At 35.7% G+C, this 13,431-nt stretch overlaps 1 protein-coding gene across 1 annotated transcript; it reads right to left on the bottom strand.

Moving 5' to 3' along the window:
* Window positions 1-317: 317 nt before the first annotated feature.
* LOC108221231 (uncharacterized) lies at window positions 318-1,124 on the bottom strand. Its single transcript, XM_017395127.1, has one exon. The coding sequence runs from the start codon at window positions 1,122-1,124 to the stop codon at window positions 318-320; it is 807 nt and encodes a 268-aa protein (XP_017250616.1).
* Between the last annotated feature and the right edge of the window lie 12,307 nt (window positions 1,125-13,431).

Here is a 13,431-nt window from a genome sequence, read left to right as displayed (position 1 = left end):
ATAATTGTTTTCATTAATTTCAGCTTCATTCTCGCGAATATCATCAGTGACTTCCTTCACAAGTTCTTCGAAAATATCCACGGAAAAACTTTCAGTTTCAAGTGACGGTGCCTTCATAACTTGATCTAGATCAAGCTCAACTTTTTATTCTCCCACATTTAGTGTAAGCTTGCCAGCCTTCACATCAATACTTGCTCCAGCAGTGGCCAAGAATGGTCTTCCCAATATAATTAATTGGAATCTCAACATCCTCATTTATCTCCAAAATAACGAAATCACAAGGAATAACAAATTTATCAACATTCATCAAAACATCCTCAAGTATTTTTTATAGTTCGATCCGCAAGTTGATGTGATATCCTTGTTTTCTTTAACTCTCCCAAACCAAGTCTTTTATAGATAGAGTATGGCATCAAACTCACACTAGCTCCAAGATCACACAATGCTTTTTTTACTCTGACTTTCCCAATAGTGCAAGGCAAAGAAAAGCTCCTAGGATCCTTTAGTTTAGGAGGGATCTTGCGTTGAATAACCGCACTACACTCTTCATTAAGACTGATTTTCTCCACCGCCTCTAGCTTCTTGCGATTAGATAATACCTCTTTCATGAATTTAGCATAAAGGGGCATTTGAGCCAAAGCATCAGCAAAAGGAATGCTAATGTGTATCTCCCGAAACATCTTTATAAATTTCTCGTATTGCTTCTCTAACTTCCAATTTGTCAATCTTCGTGGAAAAGGGAGTGGAGGCACATATTCTTTCACATGAGCTTTCGGTGGAGTCTCATCTTTTGGCTCATCCGCAATCTTTTCAGCTTTTTTCACAGTAGTTTGATATGACCACTTTCTCTTTTTAGGAGGAAAAGTTGCATCATTCAATTTAGGAGTTTTAAAATCTGGTAACTCTCTTCCACTCCTCAACGTGATAGCCTTGCAGTGTTCTTTAACATTCACATCTGGTTGACTAGGTAGTGATCCCTGATCTCGAACACCTACCTTATTAGCGATTTGGCCAATCTGCATTTCCAACATCTTCTGTGATGAATCTATTTGATCAATCCTTGACTCAACCTTCTCGAATTTAGTCTCGATATTATCAAAAGCCCTAGTAGTTCCTTGTATCATCTTGCTGAGTGCAACTTCCTAATCAGCAAGTTCTTTCTTTTCCTTTGTTTGGTGCTGATATTGTTGTTGGGGTTGAAAATCAGGAGGTTGATTTTGCTTCAGAACTGCATATTGTGGATTAACAGCATGATTGTTGTTATAGGAAAGATTGTTGTTAGGCCTCTGATTTGGATTGTAATATGAATTATTTTGAACAGGCCATGGTTGTCTTCCTTGAATAAAAGATGCTTCCCCAGGAAATTGTTGCGCATATATGTTTTGATCAACACCATGATTATTATGCCCTTCCATTGGAGAAAAAATAGCATTGACATTTGCCCTTTGTCCATGAACCTCTTCAGTAAGTGCATCCAATTTCAAAGTGAGTAAGTTCATCATCTCGGTGTCTTGTGCTGATTTCACCGAGCTTGTACCACTAGGTGCCCAAGCATAGTTATTTGAGGCCAATTCTTCGAGAAGTGCCTTAGCTTGATAAAAATGTGCTTTCTAAAAATTTTCTCCAGCTGTAACATCCAAACTTAGCCGAATATCAGAATTTAAAGCTCCATAGAAAGTACTCAGAACCATCCAGTACTCGCAACAATGATGTGGACACTTTCTCAACAATGCCTTGTATCTTTCTCATGCCTGATACAAGCCTTCACCTGGTTGTGCTTTGAAAGTAAGAATAATTGCTCTCATTTGCTGAGTCTTGTCAGAAGGATAATATTTGGATAAAAACTCAGTAGAAAGATCATCCCAAGTAGCTAGAGAAGTATCTGAAAGTTGTTGAAACCATTCCAAAGCTTTCCCTTTATAGATTAAGGGAACATATGAAGACGAATCTGATCAGCTGTAACTCCATTGATTCTGAATGAACCACACATTTGCACGAAGCGCTTTAGATGGCGGTGTGGATCCTCTCGCTCAACGTCTCCTTAAAAAGCTGAATTGCTCACCATCTGAATTAAACTAGGATTGATGTTATATTGAGTTGCACCAATCGCAGGAGTCTTGTACATGCAATTAGCAGGATTAGGGGTCTCATGATCCTGAATGGATGACTCATCAGCAACAACAATATTGAGATTTCCGTTTGGATTATTGTTATCACCCATCTTGTCTTCCTCTTTCTTTCTCCTCGCTTCTTGTCTTCTAACTCGAAAAGTGCGCTCAATTTCTGGATCTGGTTCAAAATTTCCAACACTTTTCGATCTTCGCATATATAAGGTGTACCTGAAACGAAACACCAATGAGATAGATCTTGGAAACAAATTTAATAAAATCTAAACAATAAGAAATAATTAACCTAAACTTAATATTGTTGCCTTCCCCGGCAGCGGCGCCAATTTGTTGCAGTGAAATTATGTAAAGTTCGTTCTCAGAGAAGGACTGAATACAATATTAAATCAAGTATATTACTCCTTTCTATTTAGAAGTTTAGAGAATAATTGTGAATTTTTTATCAACTAAATTAAATTAATGAGCAAGTAAAAGGATGAATCAACGATGGTAAAAAGCAATTCAAGAATTAGGTTTCTTTGCTGGCTACAATGGAAGTCAATCAATCTTGATATGAAAGTCTCTACTCTGCTAAAAATAGTCCTTCTATTGATTATAATGTTCTCTCCCAAGATACAAAATAATACCTATAATTTAACCTTGAAGTCACTCCTATGATCAATCAAAATGAAATTATAAGCTATCACGAACCAAGGATTTTCTGTTTCACAACTCGCCTAATAATCTCCCGATTAATTAATTGAGTTGTTTCTGTCATATCATGTACAAAAAATATAAATCCTCTCCTGACTCATTATAATCCTACAAATACAATTACAGGTTCGCGACTCCTATAACTGTGTTAAGCGCTCAATGACAGATTAGCATACATTGAGAAATCACAATATTAGATCAAACCAACATATTAAGCCAATAAATACTCCCCAATCCTTTGATTATAGGATTAGTTACCCATAATAATTAAAGAAAACACAAATATATATCACTGAAATCATGTCACAAGAGTACAAGAGTAAAGAAAATAAAACATGACGAAATCTCTCGAACTTGGACTGAATCCCTTCAATCTTTACTCAAGTTCTCTCCCAAATCTTTTCTTTCTCTCTCTCTCTCTCTCTCTCTCTCTCTCTCTCTCAATACACACAATATTCGATATCTCTCTAATAATCCAAAACCCTAATAATAATAGTGTTTTTAATGGTTTCCTTGAAAAACAGATCTGATTTCCTAAAACAAGTTGGATTCTGAAACGAGATGGCTGAATTTCAGGCCTGATTCTGGTCTGATCCATTTGTCTTTAGATAGCTGGACTACTTTAAACTTGTATAAAATTCCGATATCTTTGCGTGGGCTGTTGAATCGCCCAATTCTGACGTTCAGAACTCAAGTTATGGCCCAAACAAGATTTGTTGCGCATGTAACCCATAAAATCCGAATTTCCATCAATTAAAAGCCCAAATAAGCTAGTTTCATCCGACTTGAGGAATATTTATTTTTTTGCCGTTAAACACTTTAAATTAATTAGTAATAACCCGATTATTTATAAAATATTAAAATTACGGGAATAAAATCATATAAAAGCATATATAAATATATGCTCTCAGGTGGTTATGGATCAACTGCGTTCTGCCATTTCCAAAAAGGTACATGTTTATCATCGCTTTGTCACTATGTTTTGAATCATATTGTGATGTTATTGATAATGCTCCTAACACGAAGGAGTGTTTTGTTTTGAAAAAGAATACACACACTTCACTTATTACTTCAAATCCACATATTAGCATGAGATTGCACTACACCAAGCACTTGAATGATCACGTGTCCAACCTTGATTCTTCATTCACTGATGATCCGGTCATCTTTTCTTAAGAGGATGAAGATAAAATAGAATCAACCCTAGCTAACCCACATTCGAAACCATAAATTCCACTTAGGCACTCTAGACGACCTAAATCCCTTCAAGAGGCCCAAATAGAAACCATGAAAAGACCCATAGAAGCCGATGAAGGTGATGATGGGAATGTAGAGGGAATAACAGTCCAAGATGCAGAAAATAAGGATGGTGTTGTCGAAGAACCCACAGTAACTCCTTCTGAGCCTAAGGCAAAGAGAGCTAGGAGGACTAAAGTTACTGTCAGCCATGCTGCCTCTTCCCAAAAAGATATAGACATTACAAAGAAAGAAAACACATCTCTGGGTGTCTCTTCTCAACAAGAGACATCTCTTGAAGTTGTCTTGTCATCTAAGGCACCTTGTACAGAGTCTGCACAAACTCAGATACACACTTCTGAAAAGCCTACACTTGCAGAAACACACGTAGATGTAGGGCACAGTGAGGTATCTTCTCCTAATCCGATTGATGAGCCACAAGTTACCTCTGTGACTCAGCCCCCATTCATTTCTGAGATTTTATCTTCTACTTGTCCCACATCATTTTTTTCTTCTTTTACATCTAGAATAGAGGACAATCTCATCCTCTCAGATGTTGATCTTCCATTTTCTCACTTTGAAGAGCCCCATTCAAGTGGTTCACAAGAACCCATTACTCAAAGTGTAATGGACATCACCCCTCCAAACACCGAGTTTGATCAAGGTAGATTATAGTCAGAAATTGAAACACCTACTACCTTGGTTGATCTCCCTTCAGTAACTTACCATACGGAAGTTGCTGTCATAGCCTCTGTCGCTGTTAATGACTTTGCAGGTACCACATACTCCATTGTTGTCGACACAATACTTGATTTCAAGTCTTCATTTGTTGTCAGCAGCCCTCATGTTGTCACAGTCCCCACTGTTGTCTTCACTCAGATTGACATCATTATATCTACAAAGCATGATGTCACCTCAACGCAACACCTTCATCCAGGTGTGATCATTGAAGATGGTTCTGATGATGAAATTTTTCCACTTTCTACTTTATTTCCGGTACAATCCCTACCTACTTATTTACTGCATTGCAGTACTTCTCATACACATGCAACTAGGTTGAATGAGGGTGTGAAAAAGAAAAGAGAGCCACACCTATACATGCATTAGGCCTTGAGAGCTCAACTGTGAGAAGTGATGAGATCACTTTAAAACATAATGAGAGTGTTAGATCCCCAACAGCCTTCAGGTCCCAGTCTCTTCCTTCCATTCTAAAAGGTTGAGAACTAGTGTCCCTGCTATTCAAGCATCCTCCAGGTTATCCTCATTAGAAGAGAAAGTAACTGTCATGAATGACAAATTGGACAGTCATTCTCGGTCTGTTGCTGATGGTTTTTCAAAGATTCAAGCTGCACTTGACTCCTTCTCCAAACTCCTTCATCCTGCCAACTTACCTAAGGGGGAGAAAAATGATAAATCAGATAAAGGTGATTCAGATCAACCTCGAAGGGAGCCACAAGGTGGAGCAAGTCAGAGGGAGATAGGGGGAGCTAGTCAGGGGGAGAAAGGTAATGTCCCAGAGAAGTCACAAGGTGGAGCAACTGAGGGGAAGCCAAATAAGGATGGTTCTAGTCGTAAGGGGGTGCAAGGAGCATCTGCTTTGGAAAGGAGACACAAGTAGAGGGAAGAAGAAATTTCCGAGGGAAAAGGAAAGGGAAAGCTCGTTGAACAAGCTGGATTATTTCGTGCCTATGGAGATGGTAAAGAATTCTATTTGGATCAAGATTTTCTTATCATGATGGACAATAATGAGAGTGTAATTCACAATCAAGACAATTAACTTGAGAAGCTCATACAAGATGCCAAGGCTGGAATAGGTAACAGGCTAATGACCTGGTCTGACAACATCAAGGAACAAATTGTAGATTTCTGTGTCAAATTTAATGTGAACCACAGATGGTTTGTCTATGTTTATTTGAAGAATCAACATACATTGTATATCACAATGGAATGTCTTCAATCTCATCCAACCATTGTTCTGTTTGATATGTTATCTAAGATGAAAAAGAAGGAGTTTTCAGTCAATCAAATGTTGAGAGATAATCTCATGCACATCATTGATGAGAAAGCTCTAAAAATTCATATGGATCCTTGCACTATTTACTGCCGGATGAAATCTGCTGATAACACAATCACGTTTGGAGCTGTAAACTTGAATGATACAAGAATGAGATTGCCCAACCTGAAAAATGTTCTGAAGCAAATTCTTGCTTATCCCATCAGTGTGGAAAGGATTGAAACTGTGAAAAGACTTCACTCCATCATCATTCAAAGGGATAGTTCACAGGATAGACATATGAAGAGATGGATAAGTTGTGACGCCCCCAAACCCGTATTTCCCGAGTCTGGGTCGCCACATCAACATAGCATAGCATAATCATCTTATATTACAACTCACACTTCCCACAAGTCCAGGGATCGATACAACACTTACACATAGTCTTAGATTATGATTACAATAATAAGTCCAAAGGTACCAACTACTACTATTATTATAAAGTGAAACACCCTTGCTGTGAGAATCTGTCTCCGTACCCTTCTCCTTGCATTGACTTTACGCCTTGCCCTTTCCCTTGCCGTGGTACGCTTCCTGATTGTCCTCTTTATTCGAGCCATACTCTGTCTTTACTGTTAAAAGGAATAGATATTGCAAGTATGAGCAAATGATTTGCTCAGCAAGTTCTCAATTCAAGTGCAACTTTACAGATATATGTATATCAACGAGTTTAAATAGATATAACAATTAAGCGGATTCACAACTTAGAATCGCATGTAATCACATACTGAACTTCAGGAATCAATGAGCAAAAGAATAATACTGTCTCCATCTTTGATGGTTCCACCTTATGGCTCGATCACCGCCACTAAGTAGATACCACCCCGTAACGCCTTCGTAGTCTAATCGCGACTTCGAATGGCGCCACACAGTTTCCCCCGTTTATTGCTAGCATAAGGGTTATCGTTTTCAACCCTTTTAGTTGTCCCATACAGAGACAATAATAACTCTTCTCTTCCACGAATTAGAATCATTCGTGTTGACCAGTTTATAAGATTCTTCCCCAGAGTACAAGAAATGCCCATTTTTATCAACAAAGCTCCAAAGTCACTTTCTGGTGTGAACGAATGCACCTTTACGATATGAAATTAAAGTCTTTTTGGATTACGAAGAATCATGTAATCCAAACCAAACAACGAACGAGAGTGTCGATCATACTTGGTTGTCAAACCTTGTACGGATCATTTATCCCTTTAAGAATGGGGATTTAAGATTTAAATAAGATACAGAATATAATAAGAATTTAAGTCAATTATACCCTTCGGAAATAGGAATAGAAACAGTTGCTAACTGAAAGTGGTACAAGAATGTCATATCTTCGTTATAATGAATGAATTCTAGTTAGGGATCTAGATACTTGAATGACCAAAATTGGTGAATAATCATAAATTAAAATGGCTAATTGATTTGTTCTTGAAATGAAATAATGACTCAAAGAAATGAATTAGGCATTTGAGAGGAAAGCAAAGTGAATAATTACATATCGAGTTAGCCTTATAGCAAAACAAAAGTGCCAGAAATATAATATTATTTCGAAAGGTTTACACAAATATAAAGGTTCGAAAATTGTTAATCTCTTTGACTGGTGAGTAAGCCCGAACAATGGGTAAACTCAAATCACGAAATGAAATTATATAATAAATACACGAACTGAACGTCAATCTTCAATCTTCAAATAACTGCTTCTGCTCGATCTTCAGGAATACTCAAGTATAACAGTTTCGGAATTGCAAGCAGAATTTCAAATACTAAGAATTTTGTCCAACAAATAAATAATGCACGTTGGCATAACAAGAGTAGAGATTAGATAAACTTGCCTGTCGTCCTTTGTTATAGTATTCTGTCTCAGATAGAATCCGCCTTTCCAGACAGTAAATATTCTAGATCACATAAAGTAGTGAATTTAGTATACTTTACTTCGAAGGAATTAATCTCAAAAGATTCTGTTGTAAATATTTATATTCCCCTTTACTTGGATTATATTTAATAATATTATACGTATCCTTTAGATCCTTCACTAAGAAATCTACCTATTTATTATTTTATTTAGATAATCACACCTAAATATTTATAAAACATTTCCCCAATTCGCTAAGCTCATTATTAATTACTCTTTTCTAATCCAAAAGATCCACTAAATTAATTAATAGCCTATTTCCACTTCCAAATTTTTGGGGTTTGTTATTTAAATCTGTAATTACAAAATTAGTGATAATAATATACCCCAAAATCCCACTCTCTTAAAATATTTCTAATTAAATCTTACCCGTTCAATTAACTTAATAATTAAAGGTGTCCCACACCATTAACCTCTGTTAAGTCCTCTGATCTTTAATCACTAATCAGCTATTGTCTACCCCCTTTGGTTTTAATTAATCAAACACCCAAATTTAAAATCTCAAATTTTATTTCTTCCATCATTATTTTTTTTCTTCATGATTTAGCAATTTACCAATATACCCCCATCTTCCCCAACCATCCATTTTCTTCCCCACCCACCTTCTCTCTCTCCCTCCTCCGGCCTTGTCCTGCGGCTGTCGGCCGGAGCTCGGCTCCGGCGGCCTTGACGCCGCCCCGCTCTGCATCTCTCTCTCTCTCCCCCCCCCTCTCTCTCTCTCTCTCCTACTCGAACCACCATCACCACCGCTGCTGCGGTGGCCCATCCCTTGCAGCACGCACCTCGCCAGCCTCGTGCTCCACTGCAGCGACTCCCATCGCCCTCCATTCGCGCGCGTATACATACACCGCTCGCGAGACCACCGCAACCACCGCGGCGCGACAACGGCGTCATCGCTGACCTCGTTGCTGCAGTGGTTCGGTATGCCGACGCCGTGGTGACTTCTCCGACAAAACCACACCCATAACCAACAATCAGATCAAGCAATCCATACCCAATATACAAAAGCCCCAATTTTTGTCAAGAACCCTGATTGCAAATAAAACCCTAATTTATCTCAGATCCCCAATTTTTAAATTTAGGGGAAAGTCATGTGTTGATAAATAATAACAGATATGCCCTATATATATATAGGGCATATATATATAGATATATATAGATAAATAATAACAGATATGCCCTATATATATAGGCTTATTATCAATTAGAAACCATCATTAAAATAAAAACTAAAAACCAATTCCTTTATACTCCCCAATAACTCCACCTTATCTCTTTCATCAACCACACTTCATCTCTCTCCTCTCCTTCCACCTCTATTACTACATCTCTGCCCACACACTTTTACCAACACTGCCACCCATGTCATTGTTTCTGATTTCACCATCATCAGCACCACCTGTTGCTGATATGTTTACAAAATCCGTTAATATTCTAATATACTATTTAGTGATATCAGCTATACATTTTAGTGATATACACTTAAGAAATTAGTGATATTCGCTGTTGAAATTAATGATATTCGTAAAAATCTCCAGAACTTGATGTGAACTTCCAGATCTGTTTTTATTTGTTGATTCTAGTCATGATGGCGGTGATGGAGATGGAGGCGGTGGACATGAAGGGGGCGGGGGCATGGAGGATGAAGGTGTGGGAGGGGGAGGGTTAGGGTTGAGATGGTGGAGGTGGAAGTCGAGGTGGAATTATGGCGGAGGTAGGGGCTGAGATAGCACGCGGATGAAGGTGGTGGTGGCAGAGGTCGAGATGAAGGTGGTGGAAGAGGTGGAGGTGGGGTGGGCGTTGGTGGTAGAGACGGTGGAGGAGGAAGGGAAGGATGGTGGACATGAACGGGGCGGCAGCAGGCGACAAATGTGGAGGGAGCGGCGGACATGGTGTTGCCGGAAGTGGAGGCGTCGCCGGAGAAGATGGAGGTAGGGTGGTGTTGTTAAAAGATTTAGTGATATCGTGTTTAGAATTTAGTGATATTGCAGCTGGGTTTTTAGTTTCTAGAATAAAAGAGTTTGTATTGGAGTAGTACTCTCTCTCTCTCTCTCTCTCTCTCTCTATATATATATATATATATATATATATATATATATACAAAGTTTTATTCCAATAGAAACCTCCTTATCCTAGAAACTAAAAACCAAACTGAAATATCACTAAATCCTAAAGCAAATACCACTAAATTCTTAAACAACCCCATCTCCACCTCCATCTTCACCAAACCCACCTCCATCTTCACCAACCCCACCTCCACCGCCACCACCTCTGTCGTTGCCTCCTTCATAACCACTACCACCTCTATGCCGCCCGCCCCCTCCATAACCACCACCTTCATCTCCACCTCCATTATTTCTCTAACAACACAACCTCCACCTCCATCTTCACCAGCCCCATCTTAATCGATGTTTCAACCTCCTTCAACCCTGTTTATACTTCTTTCTCCACCTCGACTCAACTTCAAATGCGGAGCCGCCACTATTCCGGCAACGCTCCAACCCCCTACTTCAAGCCGCCCAAACCTCCGCTACAATCATCTTTCCTCCATCTCCACCTTCATCTCCACCACTATCACCACCATTTGAATCGAAAACGTGAAGGAGATTCCAAGCTAGAACATATCGGGAGATTAAGTTTTCACTAATTTCTGCAACACATATCACTAAATCCTAAAGAGAATATTACTAAATTGTACAGAGAATATCACTAACTTGTATTGGTTTATAGTTCTTATTTTAATATTGGTTTCTATTTGATCATGAGCCTATACACACACACACACACACACACACACACACACACACACACACACACACATATATATATATATCTATATATGTATATATGTATATATGTATACATATATATATATATGTATATATATGTGTGTGTGTGTGTGCGCGCATATGTATATACATATATATGGAATTGCTCAAATAGAAACCACTAAAATAAAAACTAAAATGGAAACCAAGAGAAACTATACCTTAATAACCTCACCCACCCCCTATATGTCATCACCCACCCCCTATATGTCATCACCCACCTAAGCCCACCCTCACCTCCACTCAATCCACCCCAAGCCCGCTAGAGCCTCGCCAAGACTCCTCAGAGGCCCTGGACAGGCTCCAGACAGAAAGAGCCAAATGGTTATCTATAAATTATCTATGTTTATCAATAAAAAAATCTCATTAATAATATTAAAATTATCTATGTTTATCTATGAGATTTTAAGAAACAAATGGTTTTCCATGAGACTCGGTTGTCCGTATAAAATGATTCTTCATTAACAAAGCCTATATGGTGTGTGTGTATATATATTGTATTATTATATATATATATTCTAAAAAACCCAAGATTAACATATAAAAATTTAAAATATAAAATACCTAACATAAAAAATTAATAAAAAAAATATTTACGGGTTAAACAATTTTCAGTTACAAACTTACAATCATTTTTTTAAAAATTTCCTATGTGTTAATTATTAATTACATGAAATACTCATGTTGAAAATAATTGAAAAATATCATTATTTTATTGGAGTGATATATATAATTTGGTTCGTCATTTTCTTAACATATTTTATTGAATATAGTTAATTTGTATTAAAATAGCACATAAATTAATGGTGTATTACTCCTCCACCCCTCTCAATTATATACATATGGAATGGACGGAGATCAAGAAAAGTGTATAAAGTAGTATAAAGTAATAGGAAAGAGAAGAGAATGTGGGTAAAGTGGTGGGACCCATCAATATTTAATATTTAATAGATAGATTTGAAAAATTAGATGAAAGTAGTGGGTGTGTGAGATTTTTATATTATAAAAATATGCTATTTGGGAAAGTTTTGAAATGTATAGAATTAAGCGGGACATCGAGAAAAGGAAAGTATATAGAAATCACTGGGAGGGAGGGAGTACACAATTAACATGTTATGTATGTTTCTGTACCTTAGATGATATTTGTGAACCAAAAGAATAATTTAAACATTACTACAAAATTTATATAACACACTATTCATGTTAAACCCTAGTTATAAATAAACGTGGTAAATTAAAACATGAGTTATTTTCAAAGTTGATGATATTTTTTTCAATTGTTTTCAACAAGAATATTTTAAATGACTAAATATTAACATATCGGGAAATAAAATAAAATATTATCAATTTATAACTTAAAAAAATACAATACAGACAATATTAAGAATTAGACAAAATATTTATAATACATATAATCAAATTTAATGAAAACAAAAATCATAAGACATTAAATACCTATAAAACTTTATAAATAATAAGAACTTAAATATATAAAAATACAAATTGAAAACTTAAATATATGAAAAAAAATATAATTTTCACATATTTAATCATACATGTTCTGTTTATTCTTGTAAACTATTTGTTTTATTGATATTTTTGGATATAATTTTTTTAAGGTAATAAATTACATGCATACCTAAATGCATGTTAGAATATAGAATTAAGGTATTTCTGAAAATGTATATGAACACGCAGAAGAGTTGCATGTTACTAATTACTTGTTACATAATTGTTTTTCATTTTTTCATATACACATCAAAATATTTTAGTTAAATTTATTGATTTATACAAGAATTTCCTATCACCACAAATCAGTGTGTATGACTCATGAATTTTAGTATACTTATTTTTTTTTCTCTCCTAAGTATCAAATTTTAACCATAGTCACAATTCAAATTGTAAACACAAGTGATATGTATAATATAATTTCTTTTTCATATGTAAAAAACTAATTTGATGTTTAATAAAATAATAAAAAATGAGTTATTATACACCTTCCTCTTTTTATTTGTTTAAAATTTTTCTTGCACATGAATTAGTTGAAACATCAAAAATAGGTTAAATAAAAATATTTAATTTCAAATAAAAAATTTATAAGTTCTTAAATTATTGATATTGTCCTGTTTTTAATTTATTTTAATTTTCCTATTTCAATAATGTATTTCTATGTGATCACCCGGTTTAGAATTATATAATTAATATTTGTTAAATTTCAAAATAAAAGTCGTTTTGACGTTTTGTATATGTAATTTGAGATGTAAAAAAACATACTTCTACATATTATTTTTAATTTTTTTTCCTAAATTAGCATCTATATATTTATTCTAAAAATGAAAATTTAGAAAATAAAGTGTAAAGACATGTTTCCTTCACCTCAAATTATGTCTAAAAAAAAACGCTATTATTTTGAAATGATAAAATTATAATTTTTGTAATATATACACACACACACACACACACACATATATATATATATATATATACATATATACGAGTTAAGTTCTATGGAGCACATAAAAATATTGGAGTATTGGAGTACAAATCATAATTTTTTAGTTTGATCAAAAATAATATCTCTGATTATCCAAATTTATA

Source organism: Daucus carota, chromosome 5 (genome assembly GCF_001625215.2).
Source record: "Daucus carota subsp. sativus chromosome 5, DH1 v3.0, whole genome shotgun sequence".
Taxonomy (NCBI): domain Eukaryota; kingdom Viridiplantae; phylum Streptophyta; class Magnoliopsida; order Apiales; family Apiaceae; genus Daucus; species Daucus carota.
Note: the sequence above shows the minus strand (reverse complement) of the source record. Positions and strands in the feature narration are given on the sequence as shown.

Excerpts from the sequence above, each read along its gene's own strand:
- LOC108221231 (XM_017395127.1), bottom strand. The coding sequence starts at position 1,124 with ATGATACAAGGAACTACTAGGGCTTTTGATAATATCGAGACTAAATTC.